General features: G+C 50.0%; 1 protein-coding gene across 1 annotated transcript in view; it reads right to left on the bottom strand.

Moving 5' to 3' along the window:
- The window catches only part of LOC134344432 (acetyl-coenzyme A synthetase 2-like, mitochondrial), an 85,140-nt gene that overhangs the window by 29,169 nt on the left and 42,018 nt on the right, over positions 1 to 13,953 (bottom strand). The window contains exons 6-8 of the mRNA XM_063044208.1: positions 12,108 to 12,255; positions 6,465 to 6,602; positions 917 to 1,009 (exon numbers count right to left, since the gene is read on the bottom strand). Of these exons, the coding sequence (XP_062900278.1) occupies positions 917 to 1,009; positions 6,465 to 6,602; positions 12,108 to 12,255 (379 nt within the window). The remainder of the gene's footprint in view (positions 1 to 916; positions 1,010 to 6,464; positions 6,603 to 12,107; positions 12,256 to 13,953) is intronic.

The following is a 13,953-nucleotide window of genomic DNA, read 5'->3' on the forward strand; positions in this document are numbered from 1 at the left end:
TTCTCATGGACAAGGGCGACAGGGGTATAACCAGCGACAGGTCACAGTACCCAGTCTTTGAAACACCTAGCTATTTCTTCATTGCTGCTGGTTATCTAACAGGTCGGGGAGTACGTCACCCGGACCTCAAACAGCTCACCCCCACCCGCACTCTGAAATGCCAGCTTCACCAGCCATGTTGGTGTATGAAGAACAACCCCAGGCTTTTGTAACTCTGCTGCCCACTCCAATACTTATCCACTGATTGACGTCTCTAGAGTTCAAGTTCAAGTTGACTGTCTTTCTACCACTAAACTTAATGAAGTTCCTCCGGGCCAGGGGGAACAATACAGTACATACAACTCACACACAACGCATAAAAGTAATATGACCACAAATAAATTAACAAGTAAAAAAATATATTCCAGAAGATTGACTTCAGCATGAAGTACATTATGGACACAAGTTAAGAAGTAAACGGTATAATACTATTGGCGCTTCATACATGTTGAGACCTGGGTGGTAGAAGAGAGTTCAGTGGGTCTCACAGCCCGGAGAAAGAAGCTGATTCCCACCCAAACAGGGCTTGTCCTAATTCTGCAGAACCTCCAGCCCGATGGTAGGGGGGTCAAAGTGATTATGGGGTGGCTAGGAGGGATCACTGACAATGCTAAGGGCCCTGCATATGCAGCAGTCCTGACAAATCAGATGGGCAGAAGAGAGACCCCAGTGTTCCTCTCAGCAGTCCTCGCAATACATTATAACAGCGGCTGTACATCAGAAATGCAATGTGACTTCCCATTCCCATTCTAACATAGTCAGCACGGATGAGTTGGGCCGAGGGGCCTGTTTCCAAGACTATTAACTCTATGACTTTAATAAACACATTGGTTCCCCACGGTATCTCAAGCAACTGACGAAAGAAGCATCCTCTTACCTGTCTGCCACCAGGTATCCATCACTGGACATCTGCTGTCTCCAACTACCCGGTAATACCAGTCCCATGCCTCAGAATTGATAGGTTCACCAACTGAGAATCAGTCAGAACAAGAAAATTAATTTCATTCTATTGAATGAGGCCCCAAAATCAACATCCTCAGAACACTGTAACCATGGTTACCAAACAAGGGCCCAAGGCCTTATCACCTAAAGCTGGTGTCCAGTTAACAGCAGCACCCTTAGCAGCACTGATGTACAGAGGGACCTGGAGGTGCAAGTACAGAGCTCCCCGAAGGTCGCATCACAAATAGGCAGGGTGGTAAGAATTAGGTATACTTGCTCAAACATCAGCCCATTGACTACAACATTTTTGAAGTCATATTGCAGCTGTCTTAAGATTTTGTTTAGACCACATTAGGAGTACTGTGTGTAGTTCTGGTCGCCACATTACAGGAAGGATGTGGAGGCTTCAGAAAAGGTACAGAAGAGGTCCACTAGGATGCTGTTTGGATTGGAGAGAATTAACTACAAGGAGAGGTTGGACCAACTTGGGGTTGTTTCTCTGGAGCAGAGGCTGAGGGGTGACCGAATGTAAGTGTGAACCTGGGTCCCTGGCATTGTAATAGCATTATACTAACCAAAAGAATTTTTTAAAATGCTGAGGTGATTGGATGGGTTGAAGTATTACCATGGTAGAAGTTTATAATCTTACAAGAGGAGCAGATAGTCAGAATCTCTTTCTTTTGGTAGAAATGTCAAATATTAGAGGCATAGAAGTTGTGGCAAGGCAAAGGTTAAGATGATGTGCCGAGAGTCAATGTGCAGACAGTGTATGATCATCCAAGCTGAACGTGCTGTTGAGAACCTAATTCCTCTTTATACAGTTTCCTTCTTCAAGCCCAGCACTTAGGTAACCAGACAAGATAAGATAAAACTTCATTTATCACAAAGGAAATTATTGTTGCAAGGTTGCTCAGTCAGAAATAGATACTTTAAAATACAAAATGTAAGCATTGAGGCTTGGAAAAAATACAGAATGTGCATTAAAAAGTAATAGTGCAAAATACAGATGAGCAATGAAACCATATACTTATATACGTAAGGAGGAGGAGGAGATGTAGTCTTATAGCCGCAGGGAGAAAGGGTCTCCTGTGGTCTTCAGTGATGCGCCTCGGTGGAATCAGCCGGTTACTAAAGCTGCTCCTCTGTTTGTCCAGTGTGTCATGGAGGGGGTGAGAGGGATTGTCCATAATGCTCCGTAGTTTCTGCAGCATCCTCCCCTCAGACACGACCACCAGGGAATCCAAACAAGAGAAAATCTGCAGATGTTCCACCCCCAGAACAGAACCAGCCTTCCGCACAAGCTTACCGATCTGCTTGGCATCTGCTGCTCTCAGCCTGCTGCCCCAGCAGACTACAGCTTGGAACAAAATGCTGGCCACCACTGAGTCGTAGAACATCTGCACCATAGTACTGCAGACGTTGAATGACCGGAGCCTCCTCAGGAAGTACAGTCGGCTCTGTCCCTTCTTGTACAGAGACCCTGTGTTTTTAAACCAGTCCAGTTTATTGTCCAGGTGAGTTCCCAAGTTTTTGTAGTCCCAGACGACTTCCACATCCGTTCCCTTGATGGAGATGGGAATGCAGGGTGTTTTCACCTTCTTGAAGTCCACCACCAACTCCTTTGTCTTGGTTACATTGAACTGCAGGTGATTCAGCCCACACCACTCAACAAAGTTGTCCACCACTCTTCTGTACTCAGCCTCTTGACCCCGGCTGATACAGCCCACAATGGCCGAATCGTCTGAAACTTCTGCAGGTGGCAGGACTCTGAGTTGTATCTGACGTCCAAGGTGCAGATGCTGAACAAGAAAGGGGACAAGGACAGTCCCCTGAGGTGCCCCTGTGCTGCTAACAACAGTATCTGATACACAGCTCTGCAATCTCACATACTGTGGCTGTCTGGACAGGTCGTCTGTTATCCAGGACACCAGTGGAGCATCCACCTGTATCTCCGTGAGCTTACCCCCTGGTAAAGCAGGTCGTATGGTGTTAAAAGCACCGGAGAAATCAAAGGACATGATTCTCACAGTGCTGCCTGGCTCATCCAGATGGGTGTAAGCGCATTGAGGCAGGAAGATAATGGCGTTCTCAACTCCAATATGTGGTTGGTCAGCAAACTGCAGGGAGTCCAGTGATGGATTTATGATGGTCCAGGAGTGTGTCAGGACCAGTCTTCCTATTGATTTCATAACCTGTGAGGTCAGTGCCGATGGTCTGTAGTCGCTGGGCGTGGTGGGACATGTCTTCTTGGGTACTGGAACTAGGCAGGATGTTTTCCACAGTAGGACCCTCTCCATGCTCAGGCTCAGATTAAAGATGTATTGAAAGACTGCACCCAGCTGAGTAGCACACACGTTGACTGCCCATGGGCTGATGCCATCTGGGCCCATGGCCTTGCCTGGGTGAAGCCTGCTGAGCTCTCCCCTTCCCTGCTCAGCAGTGACGGTCCACGTGTCTGTGCTCGTTGGCTCTCCGGTGTCCTCTCCAAGGGCAAGGGGTGAGGGGGAGGGAGCTGGGGGGGGAGGTGGATGGGTTGTAGAAAGGTAAACAGAAGCCTCCTCATCAAACCTGCTGAAAAACCAGTTTAACCCGTTGGCTCTGTCCCAGTCCCCTTCAATCATGGTGTCTCTGGTCTTTGTGTAGCCTGTGATCGTTTTCATACCACTCCATGCATCCTTTGTGTTGTTCTGCTGCAGTTTTCTCTCCAGCGTTCTCCTGTAGCAGTCCATGCCCTGGGCAATCTTCTCCCTCAGTTCCCTCTGAAGCAGCCTCATCTCTTCCCTATCTCCACCTCCGAATGCCCTCTTCTTCCTGTTCAGAATGGCTTTGATGTCTTTGGTCACCCAAGGTTTATTGTTTGGGAAACAGCATACCGTCCTAGTTGGTACGGGCACGCAGGAGAGGAGCTACAGGGGCGCGGGCAAGTGGGAGACGAGCTACAGGGGCGCGGGCAAGCGGGAGACGAGCTACAGGGGCGCGGGCAAGCGGGAGACGAGCTACAGGGCACAGGCACGCAGGAGAGGAGCTACAGGGGCGCGGGCACGCGGGAGACGAGTTACAGGGGTACGGGCACTAAGCAGAGAAGCTACAGGAGTACGGGCACACAGGAGAGGAGCTACAGGGGTACGGGCACACAGGAGAGGAGCTACAGGGGTACGGGCATGCGGCAGAGGAGTTATGGGGCATGGGCACGCGGGAGAGGAGTTACGGGGCACGGGCACGCGGGAGATGAGTTACAGGGGTACGGGCACTAAGCAGAGGAGCTACAGGGGTACGGGCACACGGGAGAGGAGCTACAGGGGCGCGAGCACGCGGGAGAGGAGCTACAGGGGCACGGGCACACGGGAGAGGAGCTACAGGGGCGCGGGCACGCGGGAGAGGAGCTACAGGGGCACAGGCATGCGGGAGACGAGCTACGGGGCACAGGCACGCGGGAGACGAGTTACAGGGGTACGGGCACTAAGCAGAGGAGCTACAGGGGTACGGGCACACGGGAGAGGAGCTACAGGGGCGCGAGCACGCGGGAGAGGAGCTACAGGGGCACGGGCACACGGGAGAGGAGCTACAGGGGCGCGGGCACGCGGGAGAGGAGCTACAGGGGCACAGGCATGCGGGAGACGAGCTACGGGGCACAGGCACGCGGGAGACGAGTTACAGGGGTACGGGCACTAAGCAGAGGAGCTACAGGGGTACGGGCACTAAGCAGAGGAGCTACAGGGGTACGGGCACACAGGAGAGGAGCTACAGGGGTACAGGCACACGGGAGAGGAGCTACAGGGGTACGGGCACATGGGAGAGGAGCTACAGGGGTACGGGCACACAGGAGAGGAGCTACAGGGGTACAGGCACACGGGAGAGGAGCTACAGGGGTACGGGCACACGGGAGAGGAGTTACGGGGCACGGGCACGCGGGAGACGAGTTACAGGGGTACGGGCACTAAGCAGAGGAGCTACAGGGGTACGGGCACACAGGAGAGGAGCTACAGGGGTACGGGCACATGGGAGAGGAGCTACAGGGGTACGGGCATGCGGCAGAGGAGTTACGGGGCACGGGCACGCGGGAGACGAGTTACAGGGGTACGGGCATTAAGCAGAGGAGCTACAGGGGTACGGGCATACGGGAGAGGAGCTACAGGGGTACAGGCACACGGCAGAGGAGCTACAGGGGTACGGGCACACGGCAGAGGAGCTACAGGGGTACGGGCACGCGGCAGAGGAGCTACAGGGGTACGGGCACATGGGAGAGGAGCTACAGTGGTACGGGCACACGGGAGAGGAGTTACGAGGCACGGGCACACGGGAGACGAGTTACAGGGGTACGGGCACTAAGCAGAGGAGCTACAGGGGTACGGGCACGCGGGAGAGGAGCTACAGGGGTACGGGCACACGGGAGAGGAGCTACAGGGGTACGGGCACGCGGCAGACGAGTTACGGGATACGGACACGCGGCAGAGGAGTTACGGGATACGGACACGCGGCAGAGGAGTTACGGGGATACGGACACGTGGCAGAGGAGCTACAGGGATACGGACACGCGGCAGAGGAGTTACGGGATACGGACACGCGGCAGAGGAGCTACAGAGGTGCGGGCACACGGCAGAGGAGCTACAGGGGTACGGGCACATGGGAGAGGAGCTACAGGGGTACGGGCACGCGGGAGAGGAGTTACGAGGCACGGGCACACGGGAGACGAGTTACAGGGGTACGGGCACTAAGCAGAGGAGCTACAGGGGTACGGGCACGCGGGAGAGGAGCTACAGGGGTACGGGCACACGGCAGAGGAGCTACAGGGGTACGGGCACACGGCAGACGAGTTACGGGATACGGACACGCGGCAGAGGAGTTACGGGATACGGACACGCGGCAGAGGAGTTACGGGGATACGGACACGTGGCAGAGGAGTTACGGGGATACGGACACGTGGCAGAGGAGCTACAGGGATACGGACACGCGGCAGAGGAGTTACGGGATACGGACACGCGGCAGAGGAGTTACGGGATACGGACACGCGGCAGAGGAGCTACAGAGGTGCGGGCACACGGCAGAGGAGCTACAGGGGTACGGACACACGGCAGAGGAGCTACAGGGGTACGGGCACACGGCAGAGGAGCTGCAGGGGTACGGGCACAAAATGCTGGGAGAACTCAGCAAGTCAGAAAACATCTGTTTAGGGGAATAAACAACTGATGCTTCAGGTCAAGACTCTTCATTAGGGCTACAAGGAAATAAAAGGAGCAATAGGATGCTCCAATGAGATTGCTCTGCTGAGAGCTGGCATGGACTCAACGGGCTGAATAGCCTCCTTCAGTTTTGTTATAAATAAATAAATTAGAGCCCATCTGCCCTCTTCTGTCAGAGTCCTGGTCAACCAACATGGCCAAAAGCAGATGACAATAGCTGTCTCCGGAAGCAACAGTGATTAAACATGCAGGAAGGGTGATGTATAAATGCAAGCCCTGTACTCCAAGGGGCAGCAAACTGACCTGAGCCCAGTACTTTCAGCGAGGACCGGTCGTGTGACTTCACCCACTCGTCCCCGTACTTGAGTAGCAGACGGATTGCGGTAGGTGCCCCGTAGAACTGGTTGATCTTCATCCTTTCAACCATCTCCCAGTAACGGCCTGAAACACAGGGCACAGATGCGAAGGGTCACTGAGCAGATGGAGCCCACAGGCAAAAGCCCACCACTGGCACCTTGCATCCCTTGATCCTGAGTCCTGCCGGACTGTTCGAGCCAGGAAGTCACAATGAACCCAAGCAAACTCACCATCAAATTCCGAGTCTGAACTCTGCGGGTTCAAGTGCAACTTTTAAGGGAAGTTTGGATAAGTACGTGGATGGGAGGGGTCTGGTCCAGGTGTGGACCAATGGCACTAGTTCAGCATTGTGTTGATTGGGCTATAAGGGCCTGTTTCGGTGTTGTAGTGCTCTTTGGCCTCCCTCTGCAACAGGATCCTTCGCTTCCTGACCAACCAACCATAATCAGTAAGGGTGGGCAACAGCACACTTATCTCCCACATTGTTCACTCCTCTCCCCATAGCACTGAGGCTATGAAGACTGCCCCAGCTGCTCTGCTCTATACCCACTAATATGATGAACTGATACCGAGGCTTCGGGCCTACTCCGGGGTTCGGACCTAACGACTCATTTTGGTTCATAAATTTGTTGCTTGCTTTTACTGTTTGCATGATTTGAGTTTTTTCTCTATTTCTCTGCGCATCGGGTGTTGGTCTTTTTTTTTAATTGAGTTCTTTCAGGTTTCTTGCTTTGTGGCTGCCTGTAAGCAAACAAATCTCAAGTTGTATAATTTATACATTATTTGGTGATAAATGTACTTTGAAACATCGTGGGTTGAAAAGCTTGTACTGTTCTGCCTGTTTTATGTTCTATGTTTCCGTTGAAGTTGGGTGAGACTAGAATTAAAGGTCATAAGTTAAGGTGAACTATTTAGGGGAACCTGAGGGGGAACTTCTTCACTCAGAGGGTGGTGAGTGTGTGCAGTGTAATTTCAGCCTGAGATGGTGGATGCAGGTTCAGTTTCAACATTTTAGAGAAATTTGGCTAAGTACATGGATGGGAGGGCTAAGGTCCACCTGCAGATTGATGGGACTAGTCAGAATAATAGTTCAGCATGGACTAGATGGGCTGAAGGGTCTGTTTCTACACAGTAGTGCTCTGACATCATGTTCTATGTAAATTAAGATCACAACACTTCCTCGCCATTCAATATAAACATGGCTGATCAATGTTGGTCTCAATTTGGACTGAGATCAGTTGGCATTCTTAAAAGTTAGAATGTTCCCGCGATGCAAGCCCTAAATCTCAGCAACACCCTCCAGTGGATTGCAATCATTCCATTATTAATCCAGTTACACGAGGACATTGAAACCAGAAAACAGAGGAAGCTGGGCTCTTATCAGGTTATTTTCAGGATCAAGTCAACAGCTGGTAAAAAAGTCAATCATTCTGTGAATCCATGGGCACAATGTGCAAAATTCATCCTTTGTGCCTCACTGGACTCAAATCCTTCCAAAGCAGAACTAGATTATTTTTTTTTAAAAACTGTTCCGGGGCAGAGAGCAATGCAAAGATTCTAGGCAGCGGTCCCAGAGGATTTACAACATTCACTTAATCCCGCAGATGGCAATCTCTGAGCGACACCAAGTATCTGTTTGAAAAGCACTCTCTTCACATGGGCTCCAACACACGAGATGCTGGAGGAAATCAGCAGGTCAGGCAGCATCTACGGAAATGAATAACCAGTTGACGTTTCTGGCCGAGATCCTTCATTAGGGGTGAGAACCCCCATCAGAACCCATCACTACTGTTCCACCCTGGTTCCTGAGTTCTCCCATGGCATTCTGAGACCCCTGTCTGCCTCCTCATTGGATTTGAGACATAAAGGACCCTGACAGGCAATACCAAAGGAGAAGAGAGGAGGTTTCCCTGTGGGTTTTCGTATTGCAGCTCTTACAAAACTCTGGTTACACCACACTTAGGGTATTGTGTTCAGCTCTGCCCACACCATTACAAGAGGATGTGGAAGCTTTAGACAGGATGCTACCTGGACTTGATTAGATTAGATTCAACTTCATTGTCATTGTGCCGAGTACAGATACAAAGCTAATGAAATGCAGTTGGCATCTAACCAGAAATGCAAAGAATATTGTTAGTTACAAAATAACTGCAAATAAAAAGTAAGTGCTACAGCACACAAATATAAACGTACTGAGACAGTACAATATGGGTGCAACACACACAAAAATTGCTGGTGAACGCAGCAGGCCAGGCAGCATCTCTAGGAAGAGGTGCAGTCGACGTTTCAGGTCGAGACCCTTCGTCAGGACTAACTGAAGGAAGAGCTAGTAAGAGATTTGAAAGTGGGAGGGGGAGGGGGAGATCCGAAATGATAGGAGAAGACAGGAGGGGAGGGATGGAGCCAAGAGCTGGACAGGTGATTGGCAAAAGGGATATGAGAGGATCATGGGACAGGAGGTCCGGGAAGAAAGAAAGGGGGAGGGGGGAAGCCCAGAGGATGGGCAAGGAGTATAGTGAGAGGGACAGAGGGAGAAAAAGGAGAGAGAGAAAAAAAATGAATAAAAATAATAAATAAATAAATAAATAACGGATGGGGTACGAAGGGGAGGTGGGGTATTAACAGAAGTTAGAGAAGTCAATGTTCATCCCATCAGGTTGCCTGAAACCTCGAATGTACCTCTTCCTATAGATGCTGCCTGGCCTGCTGCGTTCACCAGCAATTTTTATGTGTGTTGCTTGGAATTCCAGCATCTGCAGATTTCCTCGTATTTGCGACAATATGGGTGCAATACTGCTTAGCGCTGTGATGTGAGGTCCAGCAGGGTCACAGCTCCCGCACCAGCAGGCACAGAAAGAGCTTCTTCCCTGAGGCTGTGACACTGCTGAACCTCACATCACAGCGCTAAGCAGTATTGCATCCGTATTGTACTGTCTCAGTACTTTTATATTTGTGTGCTGTAGCACTTTTTTTTATTCACAGTTATTTTGTAAATAATACTATTCTTTGCATTTCTGGTCAGATGCTAACTGCATTTCATTGGCTTTGTATCTGTACTCGGCACAATGACAATAAAGTTGAATCTAATCTAAGCCTCAGGGAAGAAGCTCTTTCTGTGCCTGCTAGTGTGGGAGCAGAGGCTCCTATAGAGCCTACCAGATGGGAGGACAGTAAAAAGTTCATGGTTAGGGTGAGATGCATCCTTGATAATGCTTTTTGCACTGCCCAGGCAGCGTTTATAGTAGATGTTCTCAATGGTGGGCAATTGGGTGCCGATAATCCGCTGGGCAGTTTTAACCACACGCTGGAGTGCTTTGCAGTCTGATACGGGACAATTGCCATACCACACTGAGATGCAGTTGGTGAGTATGCTCTCAATGGTACAGCGGTAAAAGTCCATCAGTATCCTGGGACAGAGGTGAGCTTTCCTGATGCTCCACAGGAAATAAAGGCACTGTTGCACCTTTTTGATCAGGATGAGGAGTTCAGGGACCAGGTGAGATCCTTGGAAATGTGGACACCAAGGAATTTGAAGCTTGATACATGCTCCACTACAGCTCCGTTGATGTAGATGGGGACATGAGTGTGGCTCCTAGCATGCCTGAAGTCCACAATAATCTCCTTGGTTTTCTGGGTGTTAAGAGCCAGGCTGTTGTTGGCACATCATGCAGCCAGGTGCTGGACCTCGTCCCTGTAGACCGTCTCATCATCCCCTCTGATCAGGCCAACCACCGTGGTGTTGTCTGCGAACTTGATTATGGAGTTAGAACCATGTACAGGAACGCAGTCATAGGCGAAAAGGGAGTACAGAAGAGGGCTCAGCACACAGCCTTGAGGCACGCCGGTGTTCAGGGTGAGAGTGGAGGAGGATAGATTGTCTAACTTAACAGATTGGGGTCTGTTAGTCAGAAAGTCCAAGGTCCAATTGCAGAGGGATGAGCTGATACCAAGCTGGCGAAGTTTGGTGATCAGCTTGGAGGGGATCACAGTATTGAATGCCGAACTAAAGTCAATGAACAGCGTTCTGACGTAAGAGTTGGGGCTGTCCATGTTGGTCAGGGCAGAGTGAAGTGCCATGGAGATGGCATCCTCAGTTGACATGTTGGTGCGATAGGCAAATTGATGGGGGTCCAGGCTAGTGGGCAGACAGGATTTCAGATGTGATAGCACCAGTCTCTCAAAACACTTTGCAATGATGGGGGTGAGTGCAACTGGGCAGAAGTGGAGTCATTCAGGCCGGTGGCAGTGGAATGCTTCGGCACTGGCACGATGGTGGCGAGCTTGAAGCTTGTGGGGACAACTGCCTAGGCCAGGAACAGATTAAAAATGTCCGTGAAGACCCCGGCTAACTGCCCTGCACAGACTCTGAGCACACGGCCAGGTATTCCATCCGGACCAGCTGCCTTCCGTACATTCACCCTGCTCATGGTGGCGCAAACATCGGAGGTGGAAAGTGAGAGAGGCAGTTCACCAGGTGGGAGATCCGCTTTGAGGGTGACCTCCTTGTTCTCTCGGTCAAAGCGAGCGTAGAAGTAATTAAGCTCATCAGGGAGGGAAGCAGAGCTGGAAGGGGGCACAGTACTAGGTGGTTTGAAGTCTGTAATGACCTGTATGCCATTAGAGAAAATATCCTAGCCAATCTTTACTATCCGACCTCAGCGAAGCTGGTCATTACCACACCACGATCTGTGGGATCTACTATGCTCAACCAGGCCCATATTACAGTAATGATTCCTTGTTCGCAAAACACTCCAACCCACTGAGATAACAAAGAGAATGACCTTTTCACTTTGATATCCCTCACTGCAATGTCAGCTGTCTATTCCAACAGCAATTTAGATCAGTCAACTGCTTCATTTTAGACCAGGAGTCATAAAAAGGCCAGGCCAGATAAGCAAGGCAAGGTCTTTCTCTCAGAGGGACTCATTTAGGAAATTACATGACTTCTTACTATGATCTGTCTTCACTAATTTTCATTTAATGTCATCTTATTTAATCCATATTCTCAAAACTGACTAGAAAGTCTGAGATGACAAATTGGAATTTTAACTCGTGTTCTCAAGATTATTGAAACTATTACAGCAGAATGAGGGAAGAAGTGGCTGGGGAATGCTGTGTTGGGGATTGGGGGAGGGAAGGGTGGGGGAAAGGAGAGAGGGAGGGGTTGGGAATGAAGGTTGGGGCTGTGGGGAAGGGAGGAGTTAGAGAATGAAGGGAGGGTCTGGGGAATGGAAGGAGGTTTAGAGAATGGATGGAGGGAGGGTTTGGGGAATGGAGGGAGGGAGGGTTTGGGGAATGGAGGGAGGCTTAGAGAATGGAGGGAGGGAGGGTTTGGGGAATGGAGGGAGGCTTAGAGAATGGAGGGAGGGAGGGTTTGGGGAATGGAGGGAGGGAGGGTTTGGGGAATGGAGGGAGGGAGGGGTTGGGGAATGGCAGGAGGGAGGGAGGATTCGGGGAATGCAGGGAGGAAGGGTTTGGGGAATGGAGTGAGGGAGGATTTGAAAAATGGAAGGAGGGGCTGGGGAAGGAAGATCACTGAGCCTGTGGACAAAAGGAACACAGCAACGAGTACAATCTTGTTGTCCTGACCTGGGTTGGGGTACACAGGGGTGCTCTCAAACAGAACAGTGGTTCCTCCATTACACAGGGGCCCATACACAGCGTAACTGTGGCCGGTTATCCATCCAATGTCTGCGACACAGCCAAACACATCGCCATCGCGGTAATCAAACACGTACTGCAGAGAGATCAGGAGAAAGGCAAGCGCAGTATTATCTCGGAGCATCACACAGTCATGCACAGCTCTTCATTGAAAATACAACCAAACTCAGCGGTCAGCATAACGCTCTACGGCGCCAGCTATAAGATCAGGGTTCGACTTCCTCTGCAGTCAATAAGGAGTTACATGTTCTGCCGGAGACCGAGTGGGTTTCTTCCAAGTGCTCTGGTTTCCGCCCACATTTCATATCCCTACCCGTGCAGGTTAGGGATAGTGAGCTGTGGGCATGCTATGTGGCGACACTTGTACTGTACAAGTCCACAATTTATTTATTGAGATACAGTGCGGCCCGTCGAGACGCACTGCCCAGCAATAACCCAACTTAATCTTACCCGAATTTACAATGACCAACTTACCTACCAACCGGTACGTCTTTGGATTGTTGGAGTACCCAGATGAAACCCACGCGGATGAAACCCGCACGGTCACGGGGAGAATGTGCAAACTCCTTACAGGCAGCACTGGGAGTTGAACCCAGGTCACCTGCACTGTAAAGCATTGTGCTAACTACTACACTACCCTGCCACCCATGTGACAAATAGAGCTAATCGGTCTCACCATCACCCACCCATTTACACTAATCATACACTCGTCTAATTTTTTTTCTCTGTACAATCTCATGAACTCTGCTCTAGAATCTACCACTGATCTATAGTGGAGGGGGATTTCACCAACAGTGAACAGTTAACCTACCAAACTGCATGCCCTGGGGCTGTGGGAAGAAGCTGCAGTACCAAGAAGAATCCCCTGCAGTGGGAAGTTAATCAGCCTTTTATCTAATTCAATTTCATACAGTGAGGTTTAACTGGAGTTAACCTTTATAATGGTGAATCACCTCAAGCAAGGAGCATTTCTAACAAACTCTCAGGATTCTTAATTGTTTTGTAGCAACGAGTTTCTATGTAGCTTAGGCACAGTCACTGAGGTAATCAAACAGCCAACAAATTTTGATGTCAATTCACAACTTCAAAACCAGTTGAACAGCTTGGGTCTGCATTCCACACCTACCCTGATGCTTGTATTGGTCAGAGTCACAAAGAAAAGGATATAACTACTAAACATAGGGCTGCTTATTTAAACTGGGGTATACGGAAGTTTCTTATCTCAGAGACAGGTGTATTCTGGATTTCTCTGCCCCCTGAGGTTGGTGGAGGCCAAATCATTAGATGAAATTAAGGTGAAATTAGATAAATATTAGAGTTGAGGATTCGCCAAGACGTTGGAGAGGCTGGACTTGGAGTATGTGTACAATTCTGGTCACCTGCTTACAGGAAAGTATCAATAAGCTTGAAAGCCTGCAGAGAACATTTTACAAGGATGTTGCCTGGACTTGAGGAACATCTAGCCTGGGCTTAGAGATTGAATAGGTGAGGGTGTTATTCCCTGAAGCACAGGAGAAAGAGAGGAGATCTTGTGGAGGTGCACAAAATTATAAGGGATACATGTATATATAGGGTAAATGCATGCAGGCATCCCTCAGGTTAGAAAAGATTAGAACCAGATTTAGAACCAGATGTCATAATTTGAGGAATTTCATCACTGATTGTGGAATGAGCTGCCAGTGGAATTGATACACACAAGTTCAATTGCAACTAGTTAGGAGAAGTTTGGATAGGTACATGGATGAGAGGGGTATGAAGGGCCATGATCCAGGGG

Source organism: Mobula hypostoma, chromosome 1 (assembly GCF_963921235.1).
Source record: "Mobula hypostoma chromosome 1, sMobHyp1.1, whole genome shotgun sequence".
Lineage (NCBI taxonomy): Eukaryota > Metazoa > Chordata > Chondrichthyes > Myliobatiformes > Myliobatidae > Mobula > Mobula hypostoma.